This window comes from Triticum urartu, chromosome 4A (genome assembly GCF_056163025.1).
Source record: "Triticum urartu cultivar PI428250 chromosome 4A, HENAU_Tu73, whole genome shotgun sequence".
Classification (NCBI taxonomy): Eukaryota; Viridiplantae; Streptophyta; class Magnoliopsida; order Poales; family Poaceae; genus Triticum; species Triticum urartu.
Window position 1 is genome coordinate 488,072,177 of NC_141876.1, and position 20,147 is coordinate 488,092,323.

At 46.1% G+C, this 20,147-nt stretch overlaps 1 protein-coding gene across 1 annotated transcript; it reads right to left on the reverse strand.

Annotated features, from left to right (window-relative positions):
- Window positions 1-10,125: 10,125 nt before the first annotated feature.
- On the reverse strand, window positions 10,126-13,666 carry LOC125552245 (protein FAR1-RELATED SEQUENCE 6-like). Its single transcript, XM_048715736.2, has one exon. It carries the CDS (start codon window positions 13,347-13,349, stop codon window positions 10,344-10,346), a length of 3,006 nt encoding a protein of 1,001 aa, XP_048571693.2. The 5' UTR covers window positions 13,350-13,666; the 3' UTR covers window positions 10,126-10,343.
- Between the last annotated feature and the right edge of the window lie 6,481 nt (window positions 13,667-20,147).

Genomic DNA, 20,147 nt, shown 5'->3' on the forward strand with positions numbered 1-20,147 from the left:
ATGTGACCAAGGCGGCAGTGCCACAAGTATGTGGGACTATCATTATCAATCTTACATCTTTTGGTACTCACACTATGAACATGTGTAGCATTACGCTCGAGATTCATTAAGAATAAACCATTCACCATCAGAGCATGACCATAAAACATATCTCTCATATAAATAGAACAACCATTATTCTCGGATTTAAATGAGTAGCCATCTCGAATTAAACGAGATCCTGATACAATGTTCATGCTCAAAGCTGGCACTAAATAACAATTATTAAGGTTTAAAACTAATCCCGAAGGCAAATGTAGAGGTAGCGTGCCGACGGCGATCACATTGACCTTGGAACCATTCCCGACGCGCATCGTCACCTCGTCCTTTGCCAGTCTCCGCTTATTCCGCAGCTCCTGTTTTGAGTTACAAATGTGAGCAACCGCACCGGTATCAAATACCCAGGAGCTACTACGAGTACTGGTAAGGTACACATAAATTACATGTATATCACATATACCTTTCGTTTTGCCGGCCTTCTTGTCCGCTAAGTATTTGGGACAGTTCCGCTTCCAGTGACCACTCTCCTTGCAATAAAAGCACTCAGTCTCGGGCTTGGGTCCATTCTTTGGCTTCTTCCCGGCAGCTTGCTTGCCGGGCGCGGCAACTCCCTTGCCGTCCTTCTTGAAGGCTTTCTTACCCTTGCCCTTCTTGAACTTAGTGGTTTTATTCACCATCAACACTTGATGTTCCTTTTTGACTTCTACCTCTGCTGATTTCAGCATTGCAAATACTTCAGGAATGGTCTTTTCCATCCCCTGCATATTGAAGTTCATCACAAAGCTCTTGTAGCTCGGTGGAAGAGACTGAAGGATTCTGTCAATGACCGCATCATCCGGGAGATTAACTCCCAGCTGAGTCAAGCGGTTATGCAACCCAGACATAGTGAGTATGTGCTCAATGACAGAACTGTTTTCCTCCATCTTACAGCTGAAGAACTTGTCGGAGACTTGATATCTCTCGACCCGGGCATGAGCTTGGAAAACCATTTTACCTGAAGAAGAGCGCTGAACGATTCAAGTTCAAGTTCCAGGAAGGACGTTCATGCCAATCACTGAGCCCATAGAGTTTTCTTTCGATGCACCAACTTGGAGTCTAGGAAAGAGCATGGCAGCTCACATCGCCATGGGACGCATTGGAGAAGTCTACCGCAATGATCTCAAGGATACTATCTACCAGATTTGTGGGCGCCGAGATGAGCACTGGGAGATGATTAGCACCAGAAGGGATAGATCCATTGCAGCTTTTATCCAGGAATTAAACCAGCACATTCGATGACAGGAGAATCAGATGTGCGCCGACATGATAGATCTGAAGAAGGCTAAGATAAGAATCAAGGAACTGGAGGAAGAACTCAAGGCTACACGTGAAGATTTTGAAGAGGAAATAGAAGTACTAGTGGATAAGAATGCCGACCTAACAATGAAGCTTGCAATATTTATGGGAGGCCCTACACCAGTAGATGAAGACGAAGAACCCAAGGAGATTAGCCCGGAAGACTACATCATCATCGACGACACCGACTCGGATCCAGATGATATCGATGATGAGTATGTTGATGAAGCAGGAGCAGGTATCATGGAGTCTGCAACCAAAGAATATTTCTAGTAGACCACCTCATCAGTAGTAGTAGTAGTCCACCATGTAAATACAGTAGTCCGAGCACTTTTGCGATAGTTAGATCGATTGTATGCCCTTGTTTGATTGAATGAAGTGAATTGTTTGCTTTTGCCTCATGTGCATATGGGTAGTGTTTTCTCTTTAGACCCCCTCTATTCTTACATCTCATCTTTTCTAAACCCTTAGATACCTCCGAGAGGTGACCCCGGATTTACCTTTCCACCGGAGCTCACCCAGTTGATCTAGCAGCAGAACACATTGATGCAGTTGCTAGTCCAGAATCAGAATCAGGGGAACAACAACAACAACAACAACAACCCACCACCACCACCACCACTTGTTGATCACTTAGCCCGTTTTCTTAGGCTAAATCCGCCGGTGTTTTCCAGTAGCACCGAGCCAATTGTAGCAGATGATTGGCTCCGCAAGACAGCTAGAGAGTTGACCACAGCAGGATGCACAGATGCGGAGAAGGTGAAGTTTGCCGCACATCAGCTTGAAGGACCCGCAGCATCATGGTGGGAGAATTTCACATCCACTTTCCCTGTCGACACTGTCACATGGGACCAGTTTCAGCAGGCCTTTCGTACTGCCCATATTTCAGCAGGAGCTATGGCCATGAAGAAGCGTGAGTTTTGCAACTTGCGCCAGGGAGGACGGACAGTTGGCCAGTATGTGGAGAACTTTAGTAAGTTAGCACGTTATGCCCCAGATGACGTTGCTACGGATGCAGCTAAGCAGGAGAAGTTTCTGGAAGGACTGAATGATGAGTTGAGCATGCAATTGATGGTAGCAACCTTCAACAACTACCAGGAGTTGGTAGACCGTGCTCTTATGATTGAAGGCAAGCAGCAGCAAATTGAGAATCGCAAGAGGAAGTATGGACAAGGGAAGTACAATTCAGGAGCTCAGCAGAAGCCACGTTTTACCCCTAGATCGGGAGGACATTTTCAGCATACCCATGGAGGAGGTAGCTCGCACAATCACAATGGCACCAAGAATGGTAATGGCAATGGAGGAAGAAACGGCTAGAATCGCACCAACCCATCAACCCCAGCCAAGAAGGACCTGAGCCAAGTCACTTGCTTTAAGTGTCAGAAGACCGGACATTATGCCAATGAATGTCCTGAAGGCCAAAATGGCAATGGAAGTTCTAGGAAGAAGCCGAACCCTTTCAACAGGGGATAGGTGAACCACGTTAACGTGGAGGAGGTTGAAGAACAGCCGGATGCCGTAATCGGTAAGTTTTTGGTTAAGTCATTTACTGCACTCGTTCTTTTTTATACTGGTGCATCGCATTCATACGTATCAAGGGGATTTGTGGATAAGTATAACTTGCCCACTAAGGTTCTTAGAAAACCTATGCTAGTAAGCTCACCGGGAGCGGAGTATATGGCCAGTCAAGGATGTTTTCAAGTGCCATTGAGTATAGGTAGGCATGTGTTTCCCTCGGATTTGATCATTTTGGAATCACAAGGATTGGATGTAATTCTGGGTATGGATTGGCTGTCGATGTATGGAGGAAACATCGATTGCGCCAGTAAGTCAATCTTGCTTACCACCCCAGAAGGGAGAAGGATCAAGTATGTATCCCGGCATGTGCCAAAAGGGACACAAGTAAATTGTTTAACAGGAGTTGTGCAGGAGGAAGTATCAGTGGTAAGGGATTTCCCTGAAGTATTTCTAGAAGAGTTGCCAGGCATGCCACCGGATAGAGATATTGAGTTTTTGATTGAGCTATTGCCAGGCACGGGGCCAATATCTAAGAGACCATACAGGATGCCTGCAAAGGATTTGGTGGAAATTAAGAAGCAGATTAAGGATTTACTGGATAAGGATATTCGCCCAAGTTCTTCGCCTTGGGGATCGCCAGTACTTCTAGTGGAGAAGAAGGATGGATCATTAAGGATGGTTGTTGATTATCGAGGATTGAATGAAGTAACCATCAAGAACAAGTACCCACTACCCATGATTAATGATCTGTTTGATCGATTGCAAGGAGCTAAGGTATTTTCCAAGATCGATCTGCGATCAGGATACCACCAGTTGAAGATTCGAGAACAGGATATTCCTAAGACAGGTTTTACCACTAGATATGGGTTGTACGAGTATACCGTTATGTCATTTGGTCTGATTAACGCACCTGCCTATTTTATGAACATGATGAACAAAGTGTTAATGGAGTTCTTGGATAAGTTCGTCGTGGTGTTCATTGATGATATACTGGTTTACTCGAAGAATGAAGAGGAGCATAAGGAACATTTGCGATTGGTACTTGAGAAGCTCAGAGAACATCAGTTGTATGCCAAGTTCAGCAAATGTTAGTTTTGGTTGAAGGAAGTAGGATTCCTCGAACACGTTATATCCGGAGAAGGTATAGCAGTAGATCCCACTAAATTTGATACCGTGACCAAGTGGGAAGCACCAACCACAGTTGGAGAGATACGGAGTTTTCTTGGACTCGCAGGATACTGCCGGAGATTTATTGAGAATTTCTCAAAGATTGCGAAGCCTATGACGGAGTTATTAAAGAAGGATACCAAGTTCAAATGGACCGAGGAATGTGAGGCTAGTTTCCAGGAGTTGAAGAAACGATTGGTTACTTCACCAGTGTTGATTTTGCCAGATCAGACCAAGGACTATGAGGTGTATTGCGACGCTTCACGTCGAGGACTTGGAGCAGTGCTTATGCAGGAAAGGAGAGTTGTTTCATATGCCTCAAGACAGCTTAAGCCTCATGAGTTGAATTATGCTACGCATGATTTGGAGTTAGCAGCCGTAGTGCATGCATTGAAAACATGGAGACATTTCCTCATTGGAAACCATTGTGAGGTGTACACGGATCATAAGAGTTTGAAATACATCTTCACACAGAAGGAGTTAAACCTCAGACAAAGGAGATGGTTGGAGCTCATCAAGGATTATGATATGCGATTGCATTACCATCCCGGAAAGGCTAATATAGTAGCTGACGCATTTAGCCGTAAGGGCCATGTCAATACACTAATGACGGGAGAAATACCAATGGAGTTAGCAGAAAATCTTCGTGATCTATGTTTGAAAATAGTTCCGAGAGGCTATGTAGCAGCATTGGAGATTCAGTCAACTTTGATGGATAGAATCAGAGAAGCTCAGAAGACTGACAAGGAGATTGCCTCTACAAAGGAGAAAATAAGCGAAGGAAAGGCTAAAGGATTTCATGAGGATGAGCACGACACCCTATGGTTTGAAGATCGTGTTTATGTGCCCAATGACCCGGAGATCAGGAAGTTGATTCTGCAAGAGGCACATGATTCACCGTATTCGATTCACCCAGGAAATACCAAGATGTATTTGGATTTGAAGGATATTTTCTGGTGGACTGGAATGAAGAAAGATATTGCGGAGTATGTAGCAGTTTGTGATGTGTGTCAGAGAGTAAAGACAGAGCAACAGAAGCCAGCAGGATTGCTACAGCCATTGCCGATACCCGAATGGAAGTGGGATAAGTTAGGCATGGACTTTATCACGGGATTACCCAGGACTCGTTCAGGCTATGACTCGATTTGGGTTGTAGTCGATCGGTTGACGAAAGTAGCTCATTTCATCCCGGTAAAGACCACTTACACCAGTGCTAAGTTGGCAAAGATATACATGACCAGGTTTGTATGCTTACATGGAGTTCCAAGGAGTATCGTATCAGATAGAGGAACCCTGTTTACCTCAAAGTTCTGGAAGCAGTTGCACGAAACTTTGGATACCAGGCTAGAATTCAGTACGGCTTTTCATCCACAGACAGATGGACAGACCGAGAGAGTCAACCAAATTTTGGAGGATATGCTGAGAGCTTGTGTGGTAGATTATGGATCTAGTTGGGACGATAATTTGCCATATGCGGAATTCTCTTACAACAACAGTTACCAAACCAGTTTAAAGATGGCCCCTTTCGAAGCCTTGTACGGAAGGAGGTGCAGGACACCGTTGTCATGGGATGAAGTTGGAGACCGCCAGTTGTTTGGACCTGACTTGATTAAGGAGTCTGAACAGAAGGTGAAATTGATTCGCAATAGGCTCAAAATAGCCCAGTCCAAGCAGAAGAGTTATGCAGATTCTAAACGCAAGGAGACAGTTTATGAAGTCATAGATAGAGCTTATCTTCGAGTATCACCACTTCGGGGAACAAAGCGTTTTGGAGTTAAAGGAAAGTTAGCGCCACGATTTGTAGGACCATATCGAGTTTTGGAGCGTATGGGAGAAGTGGCCTACAAGTTGGAGTTGCCCGAAGGATTGTCAGGAGTTCATGATGTGTTCCACGTTTCTCAGTTGAAGAAGTGCCAGGCGGAGATGGCTGACATACCCTTGAGAGACACAGTGCCATTGGAAGCAATTCAGTTGGATAACGATTTGACCTATGAGGAGAAACCAATTAAGATTCTCGAGTTTGCCAGCCGAGTCACTCGCAGCAAGGTTATCAAGTTTTGCAAAGTTCAGTGGAGCCACCACACGGAGGATGAAGCCACCTGGGAACGAGAGGAAGATTTGCTCAATGACCACCCTCACCTATTTTCTAGCCAACCCGAATCTCGAGGGCGAGATTCATCTTAAGGGGGTAGGTTTGTAACATCCCAAAATTTCAATTTGGAATGTTATACATTAGATCATCATTGCATATCATATTTTATTTTGCCTTTGGTTTGATCCTAGAAATTTCTACGCAACTCAAGGACCGACGGAGAGAGTTGGGAAATTCTTTATTTTCATATTTGAGTTTTCTCAAATTTTGAGAATAGGATCATTTGATTTAAATTATTTTATCATCAATTATTTCTATTACAAAAATATGAAAGAGGGAATAAAATGACTTTCCCAAAATAAAGAAATATTGAGGATTTAATAATAAAATCAAATAAGATTTTATTTCGGAGTTTTTCGTTATTTTATTTGAATTTAGGAAAAATGTGCGTTTTTCAAAATTGCATTTAGGCCCCCAAATAAATGTTCACCCTGTGCGGCTTGATTTTAGAAGCCCGGAAAAATTTATTTCGGGATTTTTGGAGTCCGTTTAGTATTTCTTTTTATTTTTCTTCTGCGCGTAATTATTTAAAAAAATCGCACCGACCTACGGGCCGTGTCCGACTAGGACTCCGGCCCGACTAGCCTTTATAAGCCGGCCCACCCCCGGGCCGAAACCCTAGCCCCAGCCCCGCCGAGCCGCCGCCGTCGCCGCCCCGCCGCCGCCCGCCGCGCCGTCGCCGGAGCCGGACGCCGCCGCCGCCGACCCGCCGCCCGAGGTTCGCCTCGCCTCGAAATCCGCGCCGCCATTTTTTTTCAAAAAACCGTCGGTTTTTCGTCGGTTTTTTTAGTTTCGGTTTTTTCGATTTATTTAATTAGCAAGCGTTCGTCCGTTCGTTCGTTCTAGCGAACGTTCATCGTTTTTCTTTTTCTCGGATTAAATCCGCGATTTTTCTGATCGCGATTTTCATTTTAGTATAACTTTTTGCTCGTTTATCGGAATCAGGCGATTCAAGTGCCTGGAGTTTCGTCTCGAAACCCTCTATCCGTTTAACCAACTTAAACAAGTTTTTGCTACTGTGAAAATTGCCTTAGATCCAGATTAGTAGAACGAAGTTGTTTTCTTTCGCCGTTTGACTTCCGTTGCTTCGTTTGATTTGATTCTTTTTGCAAACCGGAGTTCTTAAGTTGAACTTTCTGGTTAGATCTCTTATTTGACTTTTACCTGTGCATTAGATGAGTACTTATTGTATGCTTGTTTGTTTGTCTGCGATAGAATATCCGGAGTGCACCGCCTGTTACTTCGAATCTCTAGGTTTCGCGGATCATCAGCAAGGCAAGTAACACTTTGATCATACGTTTTCTACTACCCAGTTTTATTGCATTAGATCAATCCTCACACATTGCATGATTAGGATCTAATTAGATTGTGGGATGGGAAGTAGTTGAGGTAGTACCTATTACCTGTTTTATTATCAAACCTTTGGGAGTTACTTCTACGTTTGCCATTATGCTATGCTATGCTAGTAGACGTGGATTGGATGAGTGATATTCATGGCAGATGTGAGTTTGTTAATTAATGGTTTATCTAAGGTGGCAAATTAAACACATATCTGGGTGGATTGAGGTATCTGGTTATTCCAGAATTGCCTGTTTCTTTTGGACCGCCACCCAGGCTCAAAGGGATCATGAGATTATTCATACTAGAAACTTCTGTGTGCAGCCACAAGCCATTATGGGCTCTGGCATAGTTGATTAAGTCGTGCGAACTCTTACAGGGTAGACTAGCAGATGTAGGGGAAAGTAGGTGTAACGGTCTATCCATCGTAAGGTGCTAGCGCTTCTGAAAGACTGTGTCTCGGTCATCCGTCTTCTCAAACACCATGTAGTGCGAGAAACCAAACGGAGGCGATCGAGTCTTGTGGGGAAAAGTGTGCAAACCTCTGCAAAGTGTAATAAACTAATCATGATTAGCCGTGTCCCCGGTTATGGACATCTTGATTATCTAGTACCTGGATTATCATGTGAATCTCAACATGTTACTCTAAATTAATTTTGTTGGATTTTGTAATGATGATGCTTAATTGGGATTGAGAATGCTGTCAATCATTCTCAATGTTTAACAACTATCATGATAGTTAAATAAATTTATTCCTTTGTAGTAGGAAAAAATTGGCTTTACGCAAAACCGTAATCATAGAGCTTTCCACCAGCCAAATATGCATATAGTATAGCTGTTTCATTCCATTACTCTCTATGTGTTACCTTGCCAGCATATTCCATGTGCTGACCCGTTTCGGGCTGCAACGTTAATGTTGCAGACTTTTCAGACGAGGATTAAGGAGTTTTAGGTCGTGGTTCTATACTCAGTGATGCCGTTGGAGTTGATGAACTCACTTATCTTCCAAGCCTTCCGCTGTTATCATTATTAGATGGCCTTAAGCCATATTTATTGTAATAAGTTCTTTCTTGAGACACTTGATATAATAAGTGTGTGATTGCAACTCTGTTATAAATCCTCCAAGTACTGTGTGGTGTCAGCATTACTGATCCAGAGATGACACCGGAGCATGGAGATCAGACTGTTTAAGGTCTTGTCGCTACACAGTTGTTCTGCAAACACTTTAGATTGAAACAGCTGATGAGTGCACCTTGTTGAAGTTCTGAAAATCCGAAAAAGACTTCTAATATGTTGATATGTATCAGGATGATGTTATAAAGTTGTGGCATATGGTTTTTTCTTGCAGCACTCTGCTTCATCAACCCTTGAAAATGACTCTGTAGGTCCAATGACTCCAATCTTCATGATGGAGAACAGGACGAATGGCAATGATATTCTTGTTCAGTTTTAGGTCCGGATGCTTTGATGTTCGCCTTGTCTGGCTTTTGGCCAATCTGGGCGATTTCAGACGTGGAGATTTCTCAGCCTTCTGTGATGTAGCGACTGGGATTCTCCCTGTTTTTCTTAATTAATGAAATGAAAAGGCAAAGCTTTTGCCTTTCTTAGAAAAAAAAAGAAAAAAAAACAGAACATAGAAGAATGAAATTTGAACATACCCTGCATGCCAGAGGCGGTGAGGTTCGCCTCAAAACATCCATTGATTTGGAGGCGATTTTTGAGAAACCCCTCAATCAATTAGGAGAATCGCCTCAGAATCTCTTCCAATTTGAGGCTTTTCTGAAAAACGTCTCCAAAGCTGCATCCAGGCCAGAGATGATTATAAGATGAACCCTCCAAAACACCTCCTTAAACACGATTTTGGGGCGTTTCCAAGCAATTATAGGGAGTTCGAATCAAACAAAGCGAATACCACAAGCTTGGCTCACATAGATTTCCTATGAAATGCTAAGATCAAAGTTAGCATGCCAATATGCACATCAGCTGCTGCATCGCAGCAGAAGGCAAATACTCCCTCCGTAAAGAAATATAAAAGCTAAACGCTCTTATATTTCTTTACAGACGAATATTAACTAATTGCTCGTGTAGAACAGGGAACCAGCTTGAAGCAATGCTGTGCACTGAACGTGAAGCTCCTTCTCTATCTATAAAAGATTCTCTACCTTAACCCTGAAATATAACAAGCTGCCACCTTCTCAAACAACACAGCTACAAGAAATATTTCCATGATATCCAACCAATTGCTTCCCAGCAGATGCACTACAGCCAAAAAAAAAGAGCCAAAGCAGTTAAACTGCAACATAGCTTGCGAGTAAGCCACGAAGTTATAATCATAATAACTACTCCCTCTGTAAACTAATATAGGACGTTTTAGAGATGTCTCTAAAACGTCCTATATTAGTTACAGAGGGAGTACTAGACTTTAATCTTAAATTTTATGTTGGGATAAGCTGCCAGCACAAATAAAAAATGGAAAGCACAAGGCAATACAGTGCTATCGACAGCTCAAACCAGAACAAACATCATCTAAGCTGCGAAACTAGAGGCATCACACTTGCAATTACCAGATGGATATCTATCAAATATATGCAGAGAACAATGCCATTCAAGTAGCTAACTGCAACTGCCAAACAGGGGGGAAATGGTACAGGAGAGCTACCAACAATCAATGTTTGATCTGCAATTAGTACAAACTAGTTGATTAGTGGTACTGCCTGAACTAAGAACATACATATCAACATACAAGAAGGTCGTCTCCCTTTCTAAACAAATGTTACAGCAGCAGACAGTTAAACTACCCCACATGCATTCCACCTCCGATGAAATAAGTATTTGTTTCCACATTGGATCTCTTGTTTGAGTCCATCACCTGATCTCTCATATTGAGTTGTTTGGGATGGTAAACTGGTGGGTGTGGATGCATTTGCATGAAATCTGTTGCAGCCATTGGCAAAGAACTCTCCAGGTTGACGTTCACCAAATCAAAAGTGTGCATCGCATCATCCTGAGAAGTGGATACCATGTTCATATCCACTCTCGTGTCACCATGTATCATGTGAGGGGACGTCATGTTCATATCAACTCTTCTGTCTCCATGTATCAGGTGTGGTGACGCCATGTTCATATCAACTCTCCTGTCCCCATGTATCAGATGAGGGGATGTCAGGTTCATATCAACTCTTCTGTCGCTGTGTATGAAGTGTGGCGACCCCAGGTTCATATCGACTCTTCTGTCCCCATGGATCAGGTGAGGGGACGTCATATTCACGTCTACTCTTCTCTCCCTCTGCATCAAGTGAGGGGCTGTCATGTTCATGTCAACTCTTCCCTCTCTGTGGATAAGGTGGGATGTTTGCATTTCCATATCGGCTCTTCTGTCCCCATGGATCAGGGATGTCGTGTTGGATGCCATGTTATCCTCATGAACCAGGGCTCTTGTGTTTAATGGCATGTTTGCCTCAACCCTTCTGTCCCTGTGAATGATGGATGTGGTGTTTGATGCCATGTTCACATCAACTCTTCTATCAGCGGATACCTGACCAGTTACTGCCATATTTACATCAACCCGCTGATCACCTTGCTGGGTCTGACCAGGCCTTACTAGTTTGCCCTTCGCTTCTTTCATGGCAGACAGCACAAACTCCTTCAACTCAGGTTCTCTAGCCCCAATATCGATAACATCTTCTAAATATTCATGGCCACGCACGTAGAGATCATCAAAAATGCTCAAATCTCTCTGCAATGCCACAGAGTTCGGGCTTGCAGACGCGTGAATAATTCTGAAGTCCTTCCTCCAGCGGCTGAGGATGTACTTTGATGGCAGCATCAACACATTCTCTTGCTTCAGAACAGACAGAGCATGGCTGCAAAGAATGCCCCGTGATGGAAAAGAGCGACAAATGCACCAAACATCCTTGTCAGAATTGTTGTAGACAACTGTATAGTCAACCTTCTTGCCCTGTATTAACTCGCTGACCATGTAGGTAATTGAATTCCCGCTCCTGTCTACCTCTTTACAAATAACATGCATTAATTGCTTGATCTCGTCTTGGAATGCCTGAAACATGGGTACTGTATACAGCTCCAGAAGTTGCTCCTCAAATGGTAATCCTGACAGCAAAGTGAGCCTAGAATAATAGGAGCGCAAATCATCGTATGCTTCCCTTTCCAGCTTCCCTCTGAGGGTAGTCTCATATTGCTCAAGGAAAACTGGTAATGTGGTTTTACTTGTCACAACACCATCAAAGTATGGATCTGGTTTTTCAACCTTCCTGATAGCAGATGTGCCAGCCCAAAACGAATGATTGACATAACCAGGAGCCCACTGCTTCCGGCAGCTGTACAGTGCAGAGAACCATTCATTATCTTTGAGCTTGTAATGCTCAACCATGGCCTCCCACTCCTTTTCAAAGTCAGTAAGAGTGACTGTGTCATAAACAACCTCCTTGAATCTCAAAGAAATTGCCTCTTTCTCATGTGTACGTCCCACGTTTTCTTGGAGCTTCTTCAAGATATGCCAAAAGCAGAACCGGTGCCTTGCATCTGGCAAGACCTCAGACACAGCCTCTGCCACGACATCTGAATAACTAGTTGTAATCGCCTCTGGTGGCTTGCCATTCATACAGCTCAGCCACCTCTTCAACAACCAAACATAGTTCTCTTTACTGTCTTTGGAGAGCAGACCACAACCAAGTAGCACAAGGTGGCCATGGTTATTCACCCCAAGGAGTGTGGCCAAAGGGAGGCTAGCACGAGAGTGCTGCAAGTACATTACATCAAGTGAAATGACATCACCAAAGTAGCGGTACTGGGCCTGAGACCTCAAATCTGTCCAGAAAAAATTCTTCATGCGACTTTCCTGATCAAGATCCCAGCTATGAATGAAGTTTGGTTTCTTTTCCTGCATCATTTCGATGAACTTCTTGACTGCAATGAGGTCTTCGTCCCCGAAGCGCTGCATAAAACTGTCGGTTCTATTAAACCTCAACCCACCAGCAGCAGCTCCACCACTGACACTCCGCTTGGGGCGAGTGGGAAACTTCCTGGTCTCAGCAATCTCACTCAATGACTTCTCCACCGTCTCATCCATCTCAACAGTAATCTTGGCCTTCTTCTTGGCTGACTCAGGCATCTCCCTGTAGGATTTCAAAAACCTCACCATATCAGGTGTACAAGGATGGTTATGCTCCAAGTCGACGAACTCCACCTTCCACCTATCGTTCACCCGCTTGTCACGGATGATCAGCATCGCCTTGCATCCAGTCTTCTCGGCGGTGGTTCGCCGAGCCCGCTTCTCCGGGGTGGCTGCCCCACGCTTGTTGCGGAGTGGGTAGCGGGCGCCTGAATCTTCCGACGGGGCGGCCCCTTCCCGGGACTTGCCAGCTTGAGTGCAGCTGAAGGTGGAGCGGTAGCGAATCCCCTCGTAGTTGTGGCAGGTGCGGCGCACGGCGTGGAATCCCATGCGGAAGGCGTATGCCTTGTAGAGCGAAAAGGCCTCGTCGACGGAGTCGAACACCGTACCCACCCGCGGCACGAGAGCTTCCTCCAGCGTGCGCGGCACGAAGTCGTCATCCCCTCCGGCGCCGTCCGCCGCCCCGTCGTCGTCGTCGGAGGCGACGAGCACCTCGTCCTCGCCCTCCTCCACAACCACCTCATCCTCATCCTCGTCCTCCGCGGGGTCGGCGTTGAGATCGTCAGCAATCTCGTCTTTGACCAGCCCGGCGGCCTCCTCCTCCTCACAGCTAGGGTTTTGCGCCCGGGTGGCGCGTGAGTGAGGGGGCCGCTCAGAACCCTCCTCCATGGGTGGCCCGAGTATTTACCCACCCCGCAGCCAGTGGCGACGCCTCCCCAAAACCAAAAGTATTAACACTAGAGGTACAGGGGGGCGGATACCTCGCGGCGCGAAATGGCTAGGGTTCGGAGCGGGCAACTGTACGGGGGCACCGGGAGGGGGGCGGGGGCACCGGGAGGGGTGGAGGAGCTCGAGGGGGCCGTCGATCTGGCCGGAGTTGGTGGGCTTGGGGACGTCGCCGGGGAAGAGAAGGGAAATTGGGGGGAGGGGAGGGGGTCTGAGTTGCTTCTGGGGGCGGAGAAAGTAGAGAGAGATGAGTACGGAAGGAGGAGAGGATAGTTTTCTGGGTGTGCTTACGGATTTGCATCTGGACTCCGGAGAGAAGGCTGGGGACGTGGCGGATCCGCGATATCGTGGGTCGACGGGTGTAGGAGGCTGACACATGGCCCCGCCTTGAAGCATCTACAGCCGGATTTGATAAATTCGACCCATCAAACGCCCGTGCGTGTTCACGGGCGTGTTCACGGGCACTGACCGGGTACTATTTAAAAAATGTAATCCATATCCGAATACCTCAATTACCATATCCCAAATCAATACAAACTCATGCCACTAAGTCGACGCACACGCATCGTCCGGCTACTCCACCACACTACACAAAACATGCCACCAGACTACCAAAATTTGGCATGTTTGGATATGGTGGAGTTCATCCACGGGTGCCCTTGCCCTTCCCGGGGCCATTGTCATCCTTCTCGCGGAAGTACCTGTCGAAGATACAGTACGGATCGAGCCGGATCTGCTCGTCGACGGAGTTGTCGTCGTCGTCGCTGTCCTCCTTCTCCTCCTTCGATGGCAGTCCGGTCATGACACAGACTGCCCGATTCTGCTCAGGGGCGAGGGCGCGCGTGTTCATCCGCTGCCGTTTCTTCACAATGCAGGCGCGGATGGCTTCCTCCTTTGTGGCCGCCTCCGTCGTCGCCATTTCCGCCGCGAGACGGGCCTCGGCGACCCTTATACTCCCCTTCCCACGGCGGGCCGCCCGTTCCCGGGGGGGACTCGTACTCTGCCCGAGCGGTGATGGGGAAGGAGAGGTGTTCCAGCCAGGACCACGAGGATCCAGCACCAGAGGACCCGAACGCCCGATGAGCTGACGTTGTGGCGTCACGACGGACGGATCCATCCGTCTGCCGGGCATTGTCCTCCCGGGAGCGGCGGAGTGCAATGCCTCCTCCAACCCACACGGGACACCCCAGTCGATGGACCTGGATTGGTCGGAGTCCAATCCGCTGCCTGTCATGGTGGAGAAGGTCTCAAACCGCCGGAGGTGAGCTCGGGTGGCGGAGGGAACTGGAGTGAAGTGGCTAGGGTTTGGTCCGGTGAGAGAATGGGGACGAATATAAGTGGGGTCGAGTGGGCCAGCATGGGTCGGGTCCGACGTGGCGGGAAGGCCCAGGCGCGCCCGGGCGCTCCCATATTCGCCCCATATTTTGGGCAGGATATGAGGGGTGCCGGTCCGCCCGGGCGTTTGAGGGGCCCGTCTGGATCCAAATTTCATGACCGGGCAGCCTTCTCGGGCGTTTGAGACGGGTTTGAGGGGTCCGGTTGTAGATGCTCTTAGCTCTCCTTGTGTGTATGCTGACCCACCGCATCGGGCACCAGTCCCCGAACACTGATGTGGGGGCTAGCCATCCAACTGCAGCCACATACATTTCAAGACAGATTTCAACAAACCGAAAAAATTACATGCAAACCAGAAAAATTTTATACAAACCTTTATGCAAATCAGAACTGTCGTCAGGGATGGATCCTGACACGCATTCCATGGAGGTAGCTGCGGACCCCGAGGCAGTTGTGAGTGCGGATGTGGAGGTGACAAGGCCAGAGCCACCCGTTGGAGACTTGGATGTGGCCATTGATAATTCTGTGCTGACCGGTGAGGTGCATGGTGTAGGGTAACGCAACAGAAAACAAAAAAATCTGACCTACGCACCAGCTCAGGACCACTATGGAGACTGCATACAAGGTTTGATCTTTTTCGTTACCGACTCATAGCGCAGCAGAAGTAGAGTCGATGACGATGGCGGTGCAAATCCTCGCAGCTACGATTTACAACCTCTCAACCGCAAGGAGGTACTCCCTCATCTGCCCCACGAACAACCCTCCGGGGGGCGCTCGGACAGTCACTCAGACAGCCTTTCGGGAGGACTCACAGAACTCGGACCTTCACTTGCACAGCCCTTCGGGAGGCACTCTCAAAAATGCCCCTCGGGCACGAAGATTGAAACTATGACCTCTCTACAGGGTTGCACACATACGGTGTCATCTATCCGGCAGGGCTTCGCCATATAGAACTAGTTCCCGCCGGAACCCAGATATCCTTTCGGCTCTACCAAACTCTTTTCGTGGGAGGGAGAGAGAAGCCAGATAAGTCTATGGCATGTGTATGAGAGCAAGGATGAGGTTTGAGCAGCCCCCTCACCTCCTATTTATAGGAAAACCAAGGGGTAGTGTGCCACATGAAACACCCAAAGTGCCAATGCTTTATGTCATACATAAGGGCAAAATGGGGAGGCGAGTGGAGCACCAAATGGTGGAAGGAAGCCCCATAGGGCCCCCAAGGCCATGAACGAAAATGGTTGCCTCCTTGGGTGGACCCACCACCTTTCCATTCACCAAGTCATCCCTTAGATCTTTTGAGCAAAGCCCAAAAAAGTGGCTTTCCAAAAAATATCCAAAAAGCACTTTTACTATTCATGACGACATTTTTCAGCGTCCGTTCGAACTGAAAATATTTATGTGGGCTTAGAACATTTCCAGTACCCACTAAAATAATTTTCAACGCGTTCCAGAACAATTCCGGATTAGTGATTTTCATCTGCGAAAAGCATCTGAAGTGGTTTCGGCAGCTCCGGAACATTTCCAGTTTTTATCCCGGAAAATTCCCAGAAGTTTCCAGAATAATTCTGGCACCCTTCAAGAATTATCAAGCATGTGCCGGAACCAATTTGACTTAATGGAATACCCCGAAACAAATTTTCGGTTTTACTGAAATTATTCCGGTGTTCTCTCTCCGGAACCTTTTCGTTGTCTCCGAAACTTTTTCGGCGAATTTCTCTCAGACTCCCTGTCTAGTATTCAGCAGATAGATGACCCTTAAGCATGTGACCCTATAGGTTCGGTGATGTATAGACATGACCGGAACCCTTTTCGATCAATGATCAACATCGCAGCCGTGGACACCCATATTGACCCCTATAGCCACACGAATGAATGTTTGAGTGAACCTCAAGTTGTCGTGTGTTATTCCTGTTGCTTCGCGATATGTTTCAAATACCTGAGGTGAGATGTATTGGCATCCCCGTGGATCAACAATTTTGTCCACTATGACAGTTACCTCATTACCGGTATTGTTCTCTTTTCTCGTTCCTGTGTTCCGGCATCCCTGTGATCAAATCACAATGTGTGTGGCCAGACGATGATGGATACCATAACACCGAGAGGGCCAGAGATATCTCTCCATCGACGGAGGAGAAAATCCCAATCGTGAGCTATCAAGTTACTTGGCATACTTCTCCATGAACCAGTAAGCCGCCGTAATAGCCACCCATTTATGGACGACGTTTAACATACCCCAAAGTTCATGAAGCAAGCATGAAGGAACTTGATACTCTCATGGTCTAAGGAATTATGCAAACGTAAATTTCCTTTGTGTTATTAACCATTAACTTGTGACGAAGGTATCTCATAGCATAACATCAAACGGGTTGATTCAACACTACAAAAAAATACACTTCCGTGATGATACGTGTTTGTCACAGTAGGTCACATTTTTTGTCATGCATGTACATCCATGACAATTTTATGACAGAATCAGGATAGTCATACCTGTGCTGTCGTAGAAGTGTTCCGTGACATTACCAAAATTATCATCATGGAAGTGTCCACTTCCATGACGATAAATCGCGCGTCACGAAAGTGCTTTCATCAAGGGTGACCGACACGTGGCATCCACCGTAACGAACGCCGTTAAGCTATCGGGTCCGGTTTTGGATCCGATAACCCGTTAACAGCCCCGACCAATGGGGATTTTCCATGTGTAAAATCATCATTGGCTGGAGGAAACACGTGTCGGCTCACCGTTGGGCAGATGTCATCCACTCATTGGAACCAAAGCGCCTATGATACGTCGACACATGGCACGACCCAACAGAGGCCCATTCCTGTGAAAAGGCCGGCCCGTTTGACTTGGTCAAAAGGTGGAGGGCCGGCCCACGACAATCCTGTTAATGGCATGTTCGCATATAGCCCATTTACAGCCCGCTAACCTAGGGCCCGTTTACGGCCTATCCGAATTAGGCCCAGTAGCATCATCTGGGCCGTCCAATATAATTCTAGCTCGTTTTAACTTCCAGCCCATGTATGGCCCATGACGTCTTTCGGCCCATATGAGGCCCTTATTACTCCTGGCCCATTAACGGTCTGTGGTAAAACTGGCCCGTAATGAACAGTGTATCACTTTATACCCATTAACGGCACATGGTGAAACTGGCCCATAATGAACAGTGTATCACTTTATACCCATTAACGACCCATTATTCCATTGGGCCGTTTTCAGCCCATGTTATCTTTTGGCTTTCTCAGGGCCCATTTATTCTATGGCTCATTTCCAGCATTCGTTTACTTACGGCCCGTTACTGTCATTTTCTGCTTGTGGGCCAAATTCAGCCCGTGGTTACAGTCGGCCCGTTTGTGGCCCGTTAATACGTTGGGCTGTTTTCATAGCGTCATCAAATATGGCCGATTAACGACGACCCGTTATGGTCGGCCCATGAACGGAGAATTTCAACTCTAGCCCATTTACGGCCATAATGTGGTCTGTTATTGGCCCATGTTTGGCCAACCGAGCATACGGTTCATAGAAGGCCCATTGATGATACGGCCCGTAGAAGGCCCATTGTGTCTACGGCCTGTATAAGGCCCATTGTTTCTACGCCACTAGAAGGCCCATTGTTTCTACGACCCTTAGAAGGCCCATTGTTTCTATGTCCCATAGGAGGCCCATGTTAACTACAGCCGGTGGGCATCAAAGTTCGCCACCAGTGCAAATATAGGGAACACCCTACACTATACAAAAATGGCTTGCTGTTTTCTTCAGCCGGTGGTTGCACGTTAAGAACAAATTTTGTATCGCGCCAAAACAAATTACACCTATAAAACAAAAGGAAGGTTGGCATAAAAGTTAACAGTCTAGCAGATAAATGCACCACTAGAAGTTCAGAAGCTCAGTTCCTTTGACCTGACTGTTACGTTTTCATGTTGTATTGTCTGATGGAGCACCATAACCTTCGCCTTCAGTTCTCCTAGGCTCCTGAACAACATAGCAAATGTCTAATAGTCTAGTTTCAAAACCATGCATATCTTGACAACATCGAACAATGTCTCTCCTTGTTTCATAAAGGGTCTCTGTTAGGGAATGGACTTGTGTTTGGAGCGCAGATACAACATCGTTTTGAGCTTGCATATCTTGATCATAAGGCAGTTTGGACGAGATTGCCTTAACAACCAACCCGGTATTACGCAGCAATGTGCTTTTGGCACTGTTAGTGGACAGGTACCGACCCACTACAGCAAGAGCTGACATTGCGGTTATAGTTGCCTCGCCACCTTCACAAGGTGGCGGTTCCACCATTTTTTCCATAGCTCGCTGAAAATTTAAGGTTTTACATTAGTAGTGCCAGAACAGAAGATATTAAGGAGGCAGCAAAACCAAACAAAATAGCTTTGGTCTATATACAAAACTTATTCTGATGAACCCATGTAAAATATTAGTTGTATTTTATTGCAAAGTACATAATAAAACTAGGTTCCAAACATATGACCATGTACCATCGCTAATGTATGGTCTATTTCTTCACATTGTATTGAGGGCTAAGGATAAAGAGACGAAGTTTATAATACGGTAAACATAGTATGACATCATCATATCACAAAACAACTGAGAACAAACAAATAGGCAATTGTAACGTTGTGTGGCAAGTCCAGCACGGAACTAGATTACAGGTCAAGATCAAAGGAACATCACTCCTCTCTTTTAAACCTTGTAAGGTGCAATGATACGCTAAGACAATTGTGTATAAAATTGTAAAGAGTAATAGACATTGGCTGCAAACCATGCAGTTCAAGGCACAAGTGAGAGTAAGTAGTAATTAAAAGGCATGAGGATTAAGGACTTATAACAGCGGCTTTGACTGGTGTAGTCATGCCCTTCTTCTTGCTGGTGTGACAGTCCTTGAAGATTTCCACAGCATTTGGTTCATGTACTTTTTGGTCCTTGCGGGCTTTCCTCTGCATTTGGAACAAGTCAATATAGATCTGATAATATGGTACAGCAAAAGAGTGAAACAACAGCTAATTACAAGAGCCTCGTAGTGTGCAATATAGCTACGAGATCCCGTCGTCTGTTGGAATTTCACTTCCGTACGGTTGGCCTTGTTCTTTGAACAGTTCACCTACAAGAAGATAGATTTTTGTGGCACATGCGTAAATAGGACTTCAACATGTGATCTGATCACATATATATAATGTACCTGATACTTCAGATCAGACCAGTGTTTAACGAGGCCCCTCCAGTCTTCATCCGATATATTTTCCACTGGAGATGTTTAGGAAAGTTCACTGTTAGCCTTGCCTTTAAAGTGAGTTTTCCTCAAGTTATACCGATACTGTCGCAGAGCAGACTTGAAAACATGGGTGCAAGCTTGTCTGGTTGCATCATCTTGGCTATCCAACTTGAACCTCATCTAT

Excerpts from the sequence above, each read along its gene's own strand:
- LOC125552245 (XM_048715736.2), bottom strand. The coding sequence starts at position 13,349 with ATGGAGGAGGGTTCTGAGCGGCCCCCTCACTCACGCGCCACCCGGGCG.